This window comes from Grammomys surdaster, unplaced genomic scaffold (assembly GCF_004785775.1).
Source record: "Grammomys surdaster isolate TR1022 unplaced genomic scaffold, NIH_TR_1.0 126219, whole genome shotgun sequence".
Lineage (NCBI taxonomy): Eukaryota > Metazoa > Chordata > Mammalia > Rodentia > Muridae > Grammomys > Grammomys surdaster.
This window is the reverse complement of record NW_021621022.1, coordinates 5,842,541-5,859,785: the sequence shown is the minus strand read 5'-3', so window position 1 is coordinate 5,859,785 and position 17,245 is coordinate 5,842,541. Positions and strand designations below refer to the sequence as shown.

The following is a 17,245-nucleotide window of genomic DNA, read 5'->3' as shown; positions in this document are numbered from 1 at the left end:
ACCTCACCGAGTCTTCCTTCCCTGCTGGACTTCATTTGGAGGGGATGTAAGAGGCATTGTGCAATGTTGGAACAAACAGTGGAGGCCAGCTTCTTTGTTTGTTTCTTAGTTTAGCTCCAAGCCCAGAAAGTTGATCTATTCCTGACTGTACAGAGAGCCAGCCGCCCAGCAGCTTTTGTATAAGGATGGGATGCTTGCCCGTGTACTGATGGGGTCCTCTGTACACTGCGGTTAGTATTTGAACTAAGTGCTCCTTTCTCTATGGCAGTCATGCATTACCCATAAACTATGTCCTCACGTATAGGTGTGAGCACAGTACTATTTGTTTCAATCCATATTTTCACAGACGAATGACTGTCATAAGGCTGCTGTGTTTCTGTGTGGACATCAAGGGACATGTAAACATGACCCTTCTCCTTGATTGGCACATTGTTCTTTCCTGTTATTGTCTGTGGCCTTTGGGCTTCTGGGAGTATTCTGACACAGCTTTGCATAAGTAAATGTGTGTGTTACCGTTAGTCCCTGCTAAGGGGAAGTCTGAATCCTCAAGCGTATCCTTGCATTGTCTTCCTGACAAGGAACCTCTGCAATGAAAACTAGGTAATCCCATTCTTTGTACATAGAAGCTTTATAGCACATGGCTGGTCTGCTTCTCTCTCTCTCTCTCTCTCTCTTCCTTCCCTCCTTCCTTTCTTTCTTTCCATCCCCTCCCCTCCCTTCCCCTCCCCTCCCCTTCCTTCTCCTCCTTCTCCTTCTCCTCCTTCTCCTTCTCCTTCTCCTTCTCCTTCTCCTTCTCCTTCTCCTTCTCCTTCTCCTTCTCCTTCTCCTTCTCCTTCTCCTTTCCTTTCCTTTCCTTTCCTTTCCTTTCCTTTCCTTTCCTTTCCTTTCCTTTCCTTTCCTTTCCTTTCCTTTCCTTCGTTCTTCTTTTTCTTATGATGTTCCATCCTGCCCCATAATCTCTTATTTCTGGCAAGACTGCACCAACTCTGTGGTTCTGTAGCCCAGGGCAACTGAAAACTGAGACAAACAGAGGAAGTGTCATGAATGACATATTTCTCCAGCCACCTCATCTGGCCAGCCCAGACAGTGGCCCACCCCCTGTCACCGTGCTCATGGTTGTTAGTGCTCACAGCTCAATCTGGCCAGGGAGAGTTGACCTAGCCTCATGTGGAAAATCTTTAGGTTGTCCTCTGTCCCCAGATTTATCATGTATCTTGATTCTTTCTGTAATTTGCTCATCGTCTGGAATTTATTTCTAGAAGACTGTGGTGAAAATTGGGAAGTGTCTTCTAGTTCCCTTAAGCAGCCTAAAGGGCCTCTTTGTCGCTCAAACACAGGCCTTACGTGCATTCATGAACTTCCATATGCATACATATGTATTCACTCATGGCCATGAGAATACACACACACACACACACACACACACACACACACACACACACACACTCATGCACCCACGCATGCACCTATGTGCATATATACACATGGGAAAGGGAAAGAGCCAGGCATCCAGCCAGCCTGGGCTTCCTGTGTCCCTAGGGAGTTTGAAAGTAAGCACTGCTCCAGCGCTGTCAGCCTGCTGTGGGTGGGACTGATGATGGGGAGATCTCTAGGAAGCTCTGGGATCAGGTTGCTTTGTTTTTTATTGGCATGACAGAGAGCCCTGCTAATGAGGCCAGTTTGTTATCTGCCCTGATTGGCAGCTTTCCCCACATCTGAGTCCTCTTAACATTGGGAAGTGAGTTTACCTGATCCTAACACTTCCCATACAGGGATTTTTTTGTTTTGTTTTGTTTGCTTTGTTTTGTATCCTGGTGTCCCTGAGCTGGTAGGTACGGGTGGTGGTGGGTAGTGCAGGGGATTTCCGCAGGAAGTGAGAAGTCTCCTTTTCCGACAGCCCTTAGAGGATTTTACCCGCTTGCCCCGTAAATAGCACAGCTTCGTCTAGTTCCTTGGGTTTTGGTCTGTTTCTGCAGAAGCCTGCTCCTCTGAGGGGATGATTCATACCTCCAAGCCTTTCTTGTGGTGCTGTGGCCTTGGCCTTCCCTCAGACAGCCTTTATCCAGTTCCTCCCCACGCCCTGTCCTGTTCTTCCTCGATGAAACTCCCTGCTTGAGGCCACCCTCATTCTCATCCCTTCCTTGCTGCTGGCTGTGTGGCTGGTCTCCCCAGAAGGAGCTCTATGCTTTAGAGACCACAGCACTGGCTGGGAATCCCGTGAAACAGCTTCCTATTCTCCCGTGTTACATGCTATTTCACAATAGCCTTATGTGTAGTAATTAGAATAATGTCTATTTTACAGATAAGAAAACTGAGGTCCAGAGAGGGTCAAGGACCCTGGGGTTCTACAACCAGTGAGAGAAGTGGTGCTAGGCTGCAAACCCAGGCACTGTGGTTTGTTTCCCACCTAGACACTCTTGCTGTGCTTCTTTTGCAGATGGGGAAGTTGAGGCACTGAGGAGTTAAATAACTTACCCAGCTTTCTGGACCTCATCAGTGGTAGCGTCAGGATTCAAGGCCAGACCTGTGACTTGTCATGTCCCTGTTTCCTGCAAGCTCAGAGTGGACAGTTAGAGCACTGGTCCCCAGACATTTGAATGAGCAAATATTTCATTCTATCTTTTCAGATGAGTGAGTCCCCGTGGTCTGACTGAGGATGTGAGTGCTGGTGAACTTGAGGTTTGCAGTGTTTCTTAGAGCAGGGGGCTGGCAAGGCTGGGCAGTCACTTCTCAAGAGCTAGAGGAATTCCAGGCTTGACACACCCTTTGGAGTCAGAGTGTGTTTCTCCCTCTTAAGAGGGGATGTGAGCTGCTGTCAATGTGGCTTTTGTTCCGAGTCTGATCCAGAGTGCTTGTCTAATGACAGGAAACAGGAACTTCACCCCTCCCTCAGCCAGTGACTTCAACATTTCTTGGAGAAATCCTACGCAGTTTGGAGCCTGCAGCATTGCCAGTGAACGGGTTTGGCTAGGCTGTCTGTTCACCTTTGGCTCTCCTTGCTTCTCCCACAGGCCACGGTTGTGTCATCCTGCTGCAGGCATGGTATTTTCTGTGAATTGTCTGTGCTGTGACATGAACACGGAGTAGAGAGTGGACACAGCTTTTTTCAGTGCTGGGAACTCCTCTGGCCTGGGATGCCCTACCATGTAGCCTCCATTGTGTACACCTAATGTCAGTGTTAGCTGGGAATTGCCCTGGATTCAGGTCGGTAGCTGAAGGAGGAGTGAACAGAAGTTAGAATTAAAACGGAAAAAGTGGCCACTGGTCCAGGCTTCATGAGATTGGGGGTCTGTCTGTACAGCATGGTCTACTAGACCCTCCATGGGTTCCTCCGTCCTCCTAGATGGGTCTTGAAAAATGGCCAGTTTTTCTGAAACAAAGGCATCCAGGAAGGGTGAAGGGGTGTTGTGTTTGCCCCTCTCAATAGCAGACATGTTAACCAAGTCACGTGTTACCTGGAATCACGTTTCCATGAGCTGCTGGTGGCAGAGTGAAGCCATTTTGATCATCTGGGTTGAGAGCTTTAGTCTATCCGTCCATGCTGACTTCAGCATCCTCTCCAGGGAGGACTTCGAAGTAGGGGACCTGTTAGGAACATGAGCGTGTTCTTAAGAACATTGTACATCATTACAGGGATGTGGAAAGAGCCACAGGGAAATGTTTCTCAGGGAAATGGTAAAATGGACAGACATCCCCAAGGATGACTTTCATCACAAGATGGACCAAGAAGATGGTAGCCCAGCATGCTCTTATGATAAAGTGAAGCTCCACACAAGTAACAGGGAGCATGTGTCTACCCCTCATTAAATATATATATCTGCATGATTATTACAAGTAGTTATTAATAAGATGGTAGTATTATGGGTAACCTTTTCCTCTATTATGATGAAAAAGAAAAAAAGAGATTTAGGGTTCAGACCTGAGTTAAACTCCAAAGCTGATCCATCTGGGTATTCGTCTTTAAAAATTATTATTCTTTTTAAAAAATGCACACACATATTTATTTAGTGTTTGGGGGTGTGTGCACGCACGGGTGAGGGAGTGCCATAATGTGGAGGTCGGAGGATAACCTGCAGGAGCTCCTTCTTTCTCTCCTTCTACCATGTGGTTCTAGACAGCAAACCTCAGGTCATTCATTAGGCTTGAGGGCAGGCACTTCCATCCACTGAGCCATCTTGACAGCTCTGATTATGTGACTTTTAAAGCTTGCCCAGAACCTAGATTCTTTGTCCAGAAGGTGGTAGGTGGTCCTAGCAAACTTTTGACATCCTGATTTTAATTGCAAAATCTCTCCAGGTAGAGTCTGCCCGGCTAGCATATATCAGTTGGCTTCTTGGTTATGTGGTAACAGTCTTGTGTATGACGTCTTAGTCTTTGAAGGCCCTCTGTTGGTTAACCTGGGCTTCTGCAGATGCATTGTTAGGGCTCAAGGTTTTTGGTATGTGTGTGTTCACCTTTGTATGTGCACAGAGGCCAGGGGTTGATAACAAATGGCTTCTCTATTTCCTCCACTTTGTTTCATGAAGTGGTTTCTCACTGAACCTGGAATTCACTGTTTTAACTAGACACGCTGGTCAGCACGTCATCACAGGGACATGCTTGCTGCTGTACTGGGGTTACGCTACATGCTTGCATTTTAGTGAGTGCCGGAAGCTAGACTCCAGCCCTCGTACTGTACAGTAAGCATATTGCCGACTTTGCCCACTGGTCCATCTCCCCAGCCATGTGGCTTGCCTTAGTCACAGTTCTCCTGCTGTGAAGAGACACCATGGCCGAAGTGTCTTATAAAAGAAAGCACTTAATAGAAGGCTTGCTTACAGTGTCAGTGGGTTAGTCATTTGTCATCATGGTGGGGAGCGTGGGAGCAGGCAGGCAGTCACCGGAGCAGCACTGAGAGCTTACATCTGATCCACAACCATGAGGCAGCCAGAGAGGGAGGGAGCTCAAGTACTAACTGGGGATGGCGTGACTTTTGAAACCTTAAAGCCCATCCCTTCGGTGACACACTTCTTCCAACAGGCCACAACAATCCTTCCCAAACAGTTCCACCAATTGCAGATCAAGCATTCAAAATAAACATATGAACCTATTTGGGGGCATTGCCATTCAGACTGCCACATGGCTCATGGTTTGATAAAACTTTCAGATATTGCCCAAACCATGATCAACCTTGGCGAGTGAATGAGCTCAAAAGCCACCAAGCCCTAGAAAGCCAGTAAAGCTGTTTGTAGTGAGAGGGTCATTCTGGGCCTTCTCCTCCCGTGCTTGGCCCATGCCTGGTAGTTGGGTCTAGTGGACCTGCTCCTTGGACCCTAACTTCCTGCTGACTGCTGATGGTCTAAGGGCTCTCACCCCCTCCATGCCTTCTCGCACCCCCTCTCCATCTGCTTTTGATGAGTCAGGGAATTACTGTTCATCATTGGCTCGTCACTCTTTAAGGGATTTGCATGTTATAAATGACCCTTTATGACAGCCCACCGATTTCATCAGCTTGGCTTTTATCTAGGTTACCAGGAACGTGGGTGAGCTGCACAGAGGAAGGGGTTATGTGGGGCTGACATTTGACACTCTTATCGTGATGTCTCCCCTCTTATCAGGATGCCTCCGGATTAACGTTCACCCACACAAGGGGGTATTTGCCTTTTGACCCTGGGGTTCCATCTAGAGCTTCGTGCTTCAGTGAACCTGCATGTGCTTGAAGGCACACAAGGGTGTAGGAATAGGCAGCCACTCTACAGCACAGATGCTTGTTGCTGGAGGCTGGAGGAAGGCGGGCTGCTTCACACCCCCAGTTTGCATGGCTTACCATTCTGTTGTATGATAACCCCCCATGACCAAAGCAGCTTACTGAAGGAAGAATTTATTTTGGCTTACGGTTCAGAAACTGAGTCCATAATGGTGGGGGCTGGGGGTAGGGGAGAGGCATGGCAGCAGGATGCTGGGCCGGGAGGCAGAGGGAGAGATCACATCTCCACCCACATACAGGAAGCAGAGAGGGCTATAAATGGAGTGAGGCTAAGAACTGTTAAAGTGATCCACGTCCCTCAGCTAGGCCATATCTCCTAGTTCCAAACTTTCCGAAGCAATGACACCAACTAAGGACCAAGTGTGCAAATACCAGGGCTTCTAGGGGGCATTTCTCATTCAAATTACTATAGCAGATAGGCAACGGGGGTGGGGGCTGCGTGCCCCCTAGCTGTGACTGGAGGGTCATATACCCACCCCACCTGCCTACATTGAGTATCAATCAGGGGAAGGTACATGATGTCACTTTGTGATGTGCTCAGACAGGAGGATGCCCATGAGTTGATAGGATTGCTGTACAATAAATACAAGCTGAGGTGTCACACTGTAACAGGTTCATTGTCCCCTCCTCACCATTGGTGATTGCTGGAGAGGACAGCGGGTGTTTCCTAAATCAGGTGCTGTGAGCATGCATTCTCACTTGGGATAGGAGCAAAGGCTGGAGGTGCCTTTCTGAGGGCTTTAGCATTGGAAATCACCAAGTTGACAATGCTGACCGTCTTTCTCCCATGTTCCCAACTTCCATCTTTGGTTGGTCTCCTAGAGTCATTTTCCTACAGCTTGGAAGGAATGGGTCACTTCCTTCCACCAGGCACAGCCCATGAGGAGGCATGGGTGGGTGGACTCCAGAGGCAGGCTGCTCTATGTGTCTTGTGACAGGGAGCTCCCTTTGTGTGCCTGGGACTATCGCCAGTGTCTCCCATTTAAGGTGTTTATGGGGAGATGGGGTGGATTTTGCCTGATACTGAAGTGGGAGCCATCCCTCAGCTCCATTGTCTGGCAAGTGCTAGAACCAAGACAGGCTCTGAGGGAGACTGAAGGCAGATGAAGGTCAGGGGAGAGGGGAGGAGGTAAGGAGCCCCAGTAGTGGCCCACTGTTTAGCTCCTCAGACCGCCTCTTGAGTACCTGTCAGAAATGGGAATGGAAGCCAGAGAACCGTGCAGACGTGGATGTTGGGTGAAGGGTGTGAGTCATCTTTCTGCACAATTTTTTTTAAAACTGCATGTGGAGGTTTGGGGGGAGATGGCCCAGTGGGTAAAGCACTTGTCATGTAAGAGTATGGGTTCCCAGCATCCATGTAAATGTTAGGTGATCATGGTGGCCCACCCTTAATCCCAGCACCTGGGAGGTGAAAACTGAATCCCCAAAGCTGGCTGGCTACACTAGCCAAACTGGTGAGTTCTGGGTTCAAGTGGAAGAGCCTACCTCAGTGAGAAGTGATTGAGCAAGACATCTGATGGTAGCCTCTGACCTCAATCTGTATGTATACAAGAATGCACACTCACCAGTATATACATGTGAACACATACTACCACCACATAATACACAAATAAAAACTGCATTTGAGCCTACAGCAACTTTTTTTTTTCTTTTAGAAAAGGTTAAAATTTTTGAGTCTTTGAGATACTGCAAATTCCAAAGGGATTTTGTATTCAGGGTTTTCAAGTTGCCATTTATTTCTTTGTGCCTTTAAGATTTTGCTCACGTCCCAGAAGCATTAAGTATGGGATAGCAGAGCCTCTGCAGGTCCTAGAGAGGGGTAAAGTGCTGGCTCATGCTGCAGTGGCTGCCCTGGGAAGCTTCGGGATGAGTGGAAGCAGCAGAGGAGACACGGAGGACCACACTGTGTACACTTCTGCTTTGTGTGAAGTGACAGGGATTAGATTAGTGGTTGCTTTGGACTGAGGCTAATGAGAAGGAAGGGATGGGGAGGGACTGCTAGTGCTTCTTTTGCTGGTTTTGTGGGGAGGTGTTTTAAAATTAGATGTGGCGATGCTTGTATAGAAATGTGGATATGCTAAAAATATCGAGCTATGGCCCTAACTGTGTTATATCTCAGTTAAGCTCCCAGAAAGAAGTAGGATCCTTTGAAGGTTTTTATGGAAATAGTACAGGCGATAACACAGGGCCAGCACCCTTTATCTGAAGTGCTTGAGACCAGAAGAGTTGCAAATTTCAGAGTAGGGTATTTGGATATGCATAATGAGTTAGCTTGAAGATGAGGCCCAGGTCTAAACATGAAATTCCCATGTAATGTTTATTATTGACTTTATATAAAGTACAAAGACTTTTTTTTTTTTTTTTGGAGACACAGTCTCATGTATCCTGTATCCCCAGCTGGCTTCCAACTTACTTTGATCCATCAGCTTCCTCTACCTCCTAAATTCTGGGTTTATGGACCTAATTTTTTCAGTGCTGGGGCATGGGCATGTGAGGAAAGCCTTCTACCAACCAAGCTCCTTCCCTGGCCCCTGAAAGCGTTTCTGTACAGTTCGTTAACATGCCTGCAATATGAGATCAGTGTGGAACTTTCCATCCACGTCATGATATTTCAGATTTGGGAGTGGATTTAGGTCTTTCAGAATTAAGGACTGACAACTTGTAGTCCGTCATTCTCTGGAAATCCTGGGATTGTCATTGAAAGCATGTCCAGATTCGGGCGACGGTTCCAGGCATGCTCTTAGCTCACCATACAGCAGGTGAATGGCTACCTATGGACTCTCTGGCAATGCTCTAAGGTGGGAGGAAAAGCCAGTGTATGCAAGGCATTTCACAGATACTTTCCCCATATGTTCCCTCCTCAGCCCTGCACGGAGGGGAGTTGTGCCTGTTTAGTAGATGAAGCCAGGAAATCCCAAAAAAACAACAGCAAGGAAGGCTACCAGAGGAAGGAGGCCCATGTCTTGGGGGTGCTTTGACCCTAATGTTCACTCCCTTGCTATTGCTGGCTGCTGGTGGTTGGCTATGCCTTCCTCACAGGGCCAGCTAGCCCAGGAGGGTCATCATACAGATGATCTGTGAGTGATTTTTTTCTGGATTGCATCCTCAGTAAGGACCCTCGCTCCCTCCGGAAATGATCCCGACCTCCTGCCCTGTTCCCGAGAAACAGCTCTTCCCTGGAGACCTTCCATGGGAGGAGAATGGTGGGAAAGCTCAGGCAGGCCTTTCGGGGACATGTTTGCAAGTGTCATTAGCTTAGAGAAATCATGTTTGTCTCTCAGAAGTGCTGGATATCACGTGGCTCCCTAATCAGGTCCTAGCATGGGATGTGGACAGAGGGAGGTCCTAGCCTTGTAGCCAGGAACCCTGGGTGTTCTTTGAAGATGGCATTACCGTTGTGTGGTGAACAGGCCCCTCACAGGCCTGAGTGGGTGGAAGTGGAAGGAGAGGTGAATGGAAAAACAGTCTACACTCAGCCAGATTTACAAGGGCTGCTTATCAGAAACTCCTTTCCCCAGGTCGCTGCCTGGACCCATGATCTCAGGACAGGGGCAAGGGGTGAGACCATGAATGGGTGTATACACCCAAGGCTCTTCTCCTGTTCCTTGAGGATGGAGAGGCATGGCGTCACATTGTCTGAGTCCCTTTGTGGGTCCTGTTACTGGTCTGAAGGTGTCCCTGGCCTTTGTTACTACTGCCTTGTGGAAGGGTGAGTGGAGGCTGAACCACAACAGGCTCCTTGCTTGAGCTGCTCTGAGGAGCAAGCACCCTGCGTAGAGCACCCTACATAGGACTCTCAGCTTCCTTAGGTAGAGAAAGAAAGCAGACAGATCTTGTGGAAAGAAGTGGGCTGTTGAAAGAAACGTTTTTCTCTCAAAAAAAAAAAAAAAAAAGTGGAGGCCCAACCATGTGGTTCAATTGCTCATAGAGGTCTTGCCCGCCATGCAAGAGACACTAGGTTTGATGTTCAGCACTGGGGGATGTGAATATGCATGTGTTTAATGGTCACGAACTTTTACCACCAACTCTTAAAACATAGTGTCTTAGTTAGGGTTTTACTGCTGTCAACAGACACCATGGTCAAGGCAACTCTTATAAGGACAACATTAAATTGGGGCAGGCCTACAGGTTCAGAGATTCAGTCCAGTATCATCAAGGTGGGAACATGGCAGCATCTAGGCAGGCATGGTGCAGGAGGAGCTGAGAGTTCTACATCTTCATCTGAAGGCTGCTAGTGGAAGACTGACTTCCAGGCAGCTAGGACGAGGATCTTAAAGCCCATACCCACAGTGACACACCTATTCCAACAGGGGCACACCTTCTAATAGTGCCCCTTCCTGGGCCGAGCGTATCCACACCATCACACATAGGATCTTGAAGGGTATCATGGGGGTTGGAGAGATGACTCAGTGGTTAACAATCTTCTAGAGAACCTATGTTTGGTTCTCAGCACCCACAAGACGACTCACAGCCACCTGTAGCTCAAATCCCAGGGGGTCCAGTGCTCTCTTCTGGCCTCTGTGGGCTCACACGTGGTAAACAGACTTCTATGGAAGGCAAAACACCATATACATAAACTGAAAATAAGTCTTAAAGAAGAGTATCTCAAAGCAATTTTGTTTTTCTACTGACAGGATACAAAAAGAACCAGTCTAGGGGCAGAGCTTAGTCTTTAGTCCCTGATATAGGCAAATCAAACATTCACCGTGTAGGTTTAAATTACTATCCAGTTCAATATTAAGATACTTAAAATAATCATCACACTTCCTGGGTTGAGCACTATTATTCCCAGACTGAGCATTGCTGCGTTCTGTGTCCTCTTGAGAAATGATTCGGCTCGTTGGTCCCTAAGGAAGGAGATCGGCTCGATGTCAAGCTTCCTGGGTGTGGGCCTGACGTGAAGTCTGGCTGCTGCATTAGGCTTTCAAAATGTTGTTTATCTACAGATGCATACATGCATAGAAGCAAACACGCAGGCATGCATACGATACTAACAGAGCATTTATGCAGGTCTACACATGAGTACATATGAATACTCATGCATTTATATACATCTTCACATATATAAACATGTAACATGCAGCCTTGATCTTGGTTTCATTTTGTGGCCCACCATTTTTCCCCCTTCCTCCTAGTCTACTACTTCTCTTGTTTCCATTTGATGGGATCTTCTTATATTTTAAGCTTTCACTGTTGTTCATTTGTATTTTTTTAGGCAGGGTGTCGCTACGTGTCTCTGGTTGACCTCACTGTGTAGCACAGGCTGGCCTCAAACTTGCCAAGTTCTTCCTATCTTTAACACCTGCATGCTGGGATTACAGGTGTGTCAGCCAGGACTGGCTTGCGTATCTTTTTAAAGCCACTTCTAAGCTTTAGAAGGAGGAGATAGACTATAAATAAGGAAATAGAATAAAATACAAGCAGAACAGAAAGATGTAAATAAAGTGTCCCACATTGAGTTGGTTGATTTGAGTGAGGCTGGTGTAAGAGTTGAGTAGATGTGACATTAACTTTACCAAAATTATTTCTATTTTAGAAAAGTTAGCGTTGAAGGAGGCAGTTTTCCTTTATGCCCCATTCTGTCTGGTGGAAGGAACATTCTTTGTCCAGCAGGGTGGGGCAGGAGGGTCTCCAGGCTTCATAGCAGCCCTCTGGGTTGCATGGGAAAGCTGACCCCGTTACCAGGAGAGCATAGTTGACTCATCGGATCCAAAGATTCTGCATCTGTGGACTTAGTTAATTCTGGGTTCAGCCAAACCACACACAAAAAAAAGTTTGGAAAACATTTATGGAAAGTTTCAAAATACAAAAATTAAAATTTGTACTAATAGCAAGTCCACTCAGGTGGAGTGCTATGTGGCACTGCACTGGGTACTGCAAGCAGGCAAGATAGAGAGAGAGGGCACAAGGCATAGAGAGAAGGTCTGGAATGGAGCCCAGGTGTAGCATGCTGGCATCCTAGGATCAATTCTCCACCTCCCTACGAAAGGACACAGATAGATGTAGTGAGATGCACGCACTATACCAAAACCTATGCAAGGAACTTGAGTATCTACAGATTTTGGTATCCTAGGGGTGTCAAAGAATGTGGCTCACAGATTCTGAGGGTACGCCTGAACCCCATTTACATTTTCACCTGAATGAAAGGTGAGGTTTGAGTGCCAAGGAATGATTACACAGGGTATACATTAAGCTTCTTCTGTATCTGGACACTGTCCCTGCTCTGAGGAGCTTATGTTTGTACCGTGTGTGTGTGTGTGTGTGTGTGTGTGTGCCTGCCCATGTGTGTGTGTTGCTCAGAACCTGTTGCAGATGGTAGTGAGACCCAAGATGGTGACGGTCTCATGAGCTTGGTGGAGATGTGGTACCAGGTAAAGAGCAGAAGGTGTGGATTTGAGTGAGGGGACACTGCCTGAGCAAGGAGCAGGGGATGGGCAGGAACAGGGTGAGTCAAAGGAGTTAGAAACCTGCCTAATGGTCATGGGTGGTGACCATGCTGGGGACAGAGAGTACAATGGACACTGGAGACATCTGTTGGGGTCGAATCTAGCTGGCCTCGGGGGAGATGCTTGAGTCTGCCCTTCCTGGGCAGATGTGCGTGGGGGCTGCAGTTGCAGATCAAGGGTGTTACAAGGTCCGTGTGGCTGCCTGGGAGCGAGGGTTGGAGGAGAGTGAGGAGTGAGGCTGGCTGTAGCCACAGACAGTCTAAGTGCTTGCTGCTAACAAAGTGATGTTTTTGTTGTTGGGGAGCGGGGTGGAGTAGGGAACACAGTTTAGGGAGAAAAACTGGAATTGTCTTGACAGAGTTTCTAGGGAAGGAAACCTCACCTTTCATTCAGTTGAAAATTTAAATGGGGTTCAGATGTACCCTCAGAATCTGTGAGCAACATTCTTTGATACCCCTAAGATACCGAAAGCTGCTATCAGCTGACACCATGTTCTAGGTAGCTATGTATCCCTTTCATTACAGAGCCGCTTCTTTATGTCTGTGTCTGAGAAGACCCCAGTGAGTGAGCCGTGCAAAAAGAATTCTCCCAAAAGAACTTAGAAGCATGTTTTAAAATACATTTATTTTAATTGCCATTTAGTAATAATGTGTGCTTACAGGGTGCAGTGTGACGTTCAATACATGTATGTAATTTATAATGGCCAGGTAAGGGTCACTGCTGTTCCTCATGACTGTGTCTCTGATGTGTATGAAACCAACTTAAGTCAATCACACCTTAGTTGCATCTGCAAGTTTTGATCCTGAGTGTAGGAAATCTAATATTTCATTTGGAAGAATAAATAGCTCCTGGCTTTAGGTGCCCAGAGACCTTTTTCCTTATTGTTACATGAGTTTTATTGAACCTTGGACAACTAAGTTTTGTGTTTTTTTTTGTGTGTGTGTGTATACATGTGTGCAGAAGATAGGTTGCAATAGTTCCACAAAACCTCATGTCATCTAGGAAGTTGGGTAAGAACCCTCCAGGGAACCTGTGAGAGATAATAGCATGTGCAAAGGCCCTGGGGTGAGAGGAAATAGCCTGATGTAATGACTGAAAGATGGCCTGCAGATAGAGTACATGGCAGAGACTGCACAGGGTCGTGCTGTGGAGGTCAGCCAGGATCTCACAGAGCTTGTTGGGGACTTTAATCAGTATCTGCAACATGAGAGAAAGGCACTGGAGGGCTTAGGTTGAGGAGTGATGTAAGTTTGATAGACTTTCTGTCTGTGTGATCTTCATAACAAAGCCTGTAGGAAATACAATCCCTTTAAAGGCAGCAGTGAGATTTAGGGCGGCAGAGTAATGTACCCAAGGGCACTGCGCGTGACCACTTGGAGCCCGGGAATAAACTGAGCAGCCTGAGTTCATGGTCGTTTTTCCAAAGTATCAGCCTACTTTAGTAATAATATTACAGCAAGCTAATCTTAAAAATGCTTTGAACTCTTAAGATGAAAGATTGTCCTTCAATTATGGAGTGGAATTTCACGGGGGAAACCTGAGTGGCCAGGAGTGAGTGGGTCTGCTGGGTGTTTTGGAAAGGCCTGTCGTGCATGGCTCCACTCCAGCCTCTCTGAAACCCGGCTGTCTACTGGGGCGTCTCACAACAGCTAGCAGCACAAAGAAGGTTTTGGCTTCTCTTGCTGGCCCTCTGACACTGCCATTGTCCGTAAGGACTCATTGTCCTTGGAATGTGCCCCGGGTCTCAGATAAATCGGATCTGAGTAGTTCATGCGTGGTTTCACTTGCCGGCTGTCCAGTGCCAAGTTTCTCCCTGTTGGGTACTCAGTTGGCTTAAGTGCATTCCTAGACATTGTTGGAGAGATCACTGTCTCCAGTGGGAACCCAGGTGGCTCAGTTCAGGGTTCAAGTGAGTAAGCACCTGCTTATGAGTTTCTTATGATGATGGATGGCAAATGTCTTTTTCTTCCTAGTTGACCATGTTGTTCCTGAGCCCGGGACAAGCCTATTGGCTGCCTTTGATCAGTGGAGGGAGTGGGCTGACAGCAAGTCCTGCTGTGACTATTCGCTGCATGTGGACATCACTGAGTGGCACAAGGGCATCCAGGAGGAGATGGAAGCTCTGGTGAAGGACCACGGTAGGTCATGCTTTGTTCTAACCTAAAGCCTTCCTTGAGCAAGTGGGTGGGTAGGCACTTGGGGCTACAGCTCATGCTGATTGTAGGGGCCCTAGCCCAGCTGGGAGCATAAACCTTATGACCACAAAAGTGTGACTTTCTCCTGGGGTGCCTTCTTGGTTTACAGCTTCCTAGAGATCACTGGCTTGAGGGACTGGTATCAAGGAGTAATTGGTCCTCCAAAGCCCAGAGAAACAGTAGGGTTAGTCTTTGGAGTTTTGAGGCAAACCTATCACACAAATCTGGAAGAATGAGGCTAGCTCAGTAGGTGATGAGTCTTCAAACCTGAGACAACATGAAGGCCTTTTCTACTTCTAAGAATCCCAGGAATCGGGGAAAAGGGTTCACAGGGAGGCCAGAGGGGTCTTCATTTACCTTGGGGTGCCCCAGGACTACTATCTACAGGAGTCTGGGCTGTGGGCTTAGGGAGTGGAGCTGAACCACATGGTTTTCCTGGTCCCTTTTCAGTTTAGGTATGAATTAGATCCCAGGAGTCACTCTTTGATATCACAGAGTCTTGATTTGTGGGGAAGTTTTACTTTTTGTTCTTAGAGGTTCAGAGTGAGAAATAGTATATGCTGTGAGTCAGAAGGCAAATCTCCAGGCATAGGAACAGATGCGGGAAACCTTCATGGAGGTGCTACAGAAGGCTCTAGAATGGGAAGCCAGCTTGTCACAGACTAACTATGTGACCTTGGCAACTCATGCAAACTTTGAATTCTAATATTTTAAAAATTTTCCCTTCGAACATTGGACTAAGATGGACTAACATGGAAGTCACCTTCCTAACACTCTTGACTCCGAAAATTCTTTTTTTTTTTCCAAAGCTCAAGGACCATTTTAACATAGTCTAAAAGAAAAACCCCAATGGCAGGTACATTGCCTGGAGGAGGGAGGGAGAAAGACAAGAGAAAGAGAAATGACCATGCTGTTAGAGTTGAGCTGGTAGGAGGTCAGCCACACGGCAGACAAGCAGCCACAGAGCAGGGATGGGAGTTGGAGAAGCAGCAAAGGCCAGGGTGTTAGAGAAAGCTCAATTCAAAAAGGGGAAGGAAGAAGAAGAAGGAAAAGGAGAAGAGAAGGAGAAGAGAAGGAGGAGAAGAAGAAGAGGAGAGGAAGAAGAAGAAGAAGACAAAGAAGAAGAAGAAGAAGAAGGAGGAGGAGGAGGAGGAGGAGGAGAAGAGAAGGAGAAGGAGAAGAAGAGAAAGAGGAGGAGGAGGAGAAGAAGAAGAAGAAGGAAGAAGAAGAAGAAGAAGGAGAAGGAGAAGGAGAAGGAGAAGGAGAAGGAGAAGGAGAAGCAGCAGCAGCAGCAGCAGCAGCAGCAGCAGCAGCAGCAGCAGCGGGGAGAAAAAGAAGGAGAAGAGGGAGAGGGAGAAGGGGAAGGAGAAGAAGAAGAATTATTATGCTTCCCAGAGAATTGAGAAAATCGGGCAGATGTCTGAAGCCTTAGGGCTATGAGTCTGGAGCCTGCTACACTAGGGAGTGGAGATTTAGGACAGAAAGCACACTACCTCATTCTACCTCATTTAAAGGCTAATTATTCCTCCCATCTTTTTAGCATGGCCTTAGGTGAGCCTGCCTTCCAGAGGGGTGGTCCCTTGACCAGGTGATTCACGCTCTAGAGACGTGACAACTATTCCTCTCCATCCAGAAATAGATTTCGTTTTTTTTTTTTTTTTTTTTTTTCACGGAGAGGAGGCAACAACTTTTCCTTAATGGCCATCCAATGTTACTCTAAACTTCCCCCAACCCCCACCACCCCTAAGAGGTAACCCTAAAATCATTTAGGAACCAGACCAGGGTCCACAGCCTCCAGACACACTTCTGACATTTTTGACCTCCAGTTAGAACCACTCTCACGCCTTGAGAATCCCCAGTGGATTTTAACTTTCAATTCTTAGGGCCAGTCTATCCCAAATCAGGCCAGGTGGGTTACCATGGCAACTGTTACCTGGCATGAAGTGAAGAACTGGGATGCTCAGAGGCCTTTATCTCAGGCTGTGTCCAGCATCCCCAGGTGGCTTGAATTAAGCTCCAAGGCTCTGATGTTTTCAAGACGATTGTTTAGAGCTGTGATGGTTCTTGGAGAGGGATGTTTGGTCTGGTGCCTTGGGAGGCAAGAACTCCAAGACGGACAGCTGCTTGCCAAGCTAATAGATTTTTTTTTTCTTATTTTTTAAAAAATATTTCTTGAAAACCCAGCATGGCTTGCCAAAGAAAAGACAGTTTTTTTATAGCCAAAAGTTGGTAATTCATTTTCTTGTCAAAGTCAGAATAAAGAGTTGTTTTGAGAAAGTTTTTTTTTTTAAGAAAAAAGGTGTAATAAATGATATGCATTTAGCATTAGACTATCTTTTCATTTAAAAATGAAATGTAAAAGTACTTTTACTTTTCAAAGTGAGAGAAACCTTTTTCACTTATTTTATGTGTATGAGTGTTTTGTTTGTATGTGTGTCTGTGCACCATGTGGGTGCCTGCTGCCTGCAGAAGCCAGAGGGGCCTATTAGATCTCCCTGGGACTGGAGTGATAGACAGTTGTGAGCCACTAGTGGGTGCTGGGAACCAAATCTGGATCCTCTGGAAGTGCAACCAGTGCTCTTAACTTCTGAGCTGTCCTTCCAGCCCAAGAAATACAATTTGAGTCACTTCTAAGTGTGCAGTTTAGTGGATTCACTCAGCCTTCACCTTGTTTTAAGCCATCAGTATGGGGCCTCTGAGATGGAGCAACGGGTAATGCTGCCAAGCTTGACGATCTGAATTGGATTCTCAGAATCCACATGGTGGAAGCAGAGAACTGACTCCCCACAAGTTGTCTTCTGATCTCCACAAGCATGCTGTGGCACAGGCACATTCACACACACACACACACACACACA

General features: G+C 47.0%; 1 protein-coding gene across 2 annotated transcripts in view; it reads left to right on the top strand.

The window, feature by feature from the left end:
• Positions 1-17,245, top strand: part of Dpysl2 (dihydropyrimidinase like 2) — a 105,739-nt gene that overhangs the window by 62,747 nt on the left and 25,747 nt on the right. For both annotated transcript variants that reach the window (XM_028758719.1, XM_028758718.1), the window contains exon 4: positions 14,166-14,330. In XM_028758719.1, the coding sequence (XP_028614552.1) occupies positions 14,166-14,330 (165 nt within the window). The remainder of the gene's footprint in view (positions 1-14,165; positions 14,331-17,245) is intronic.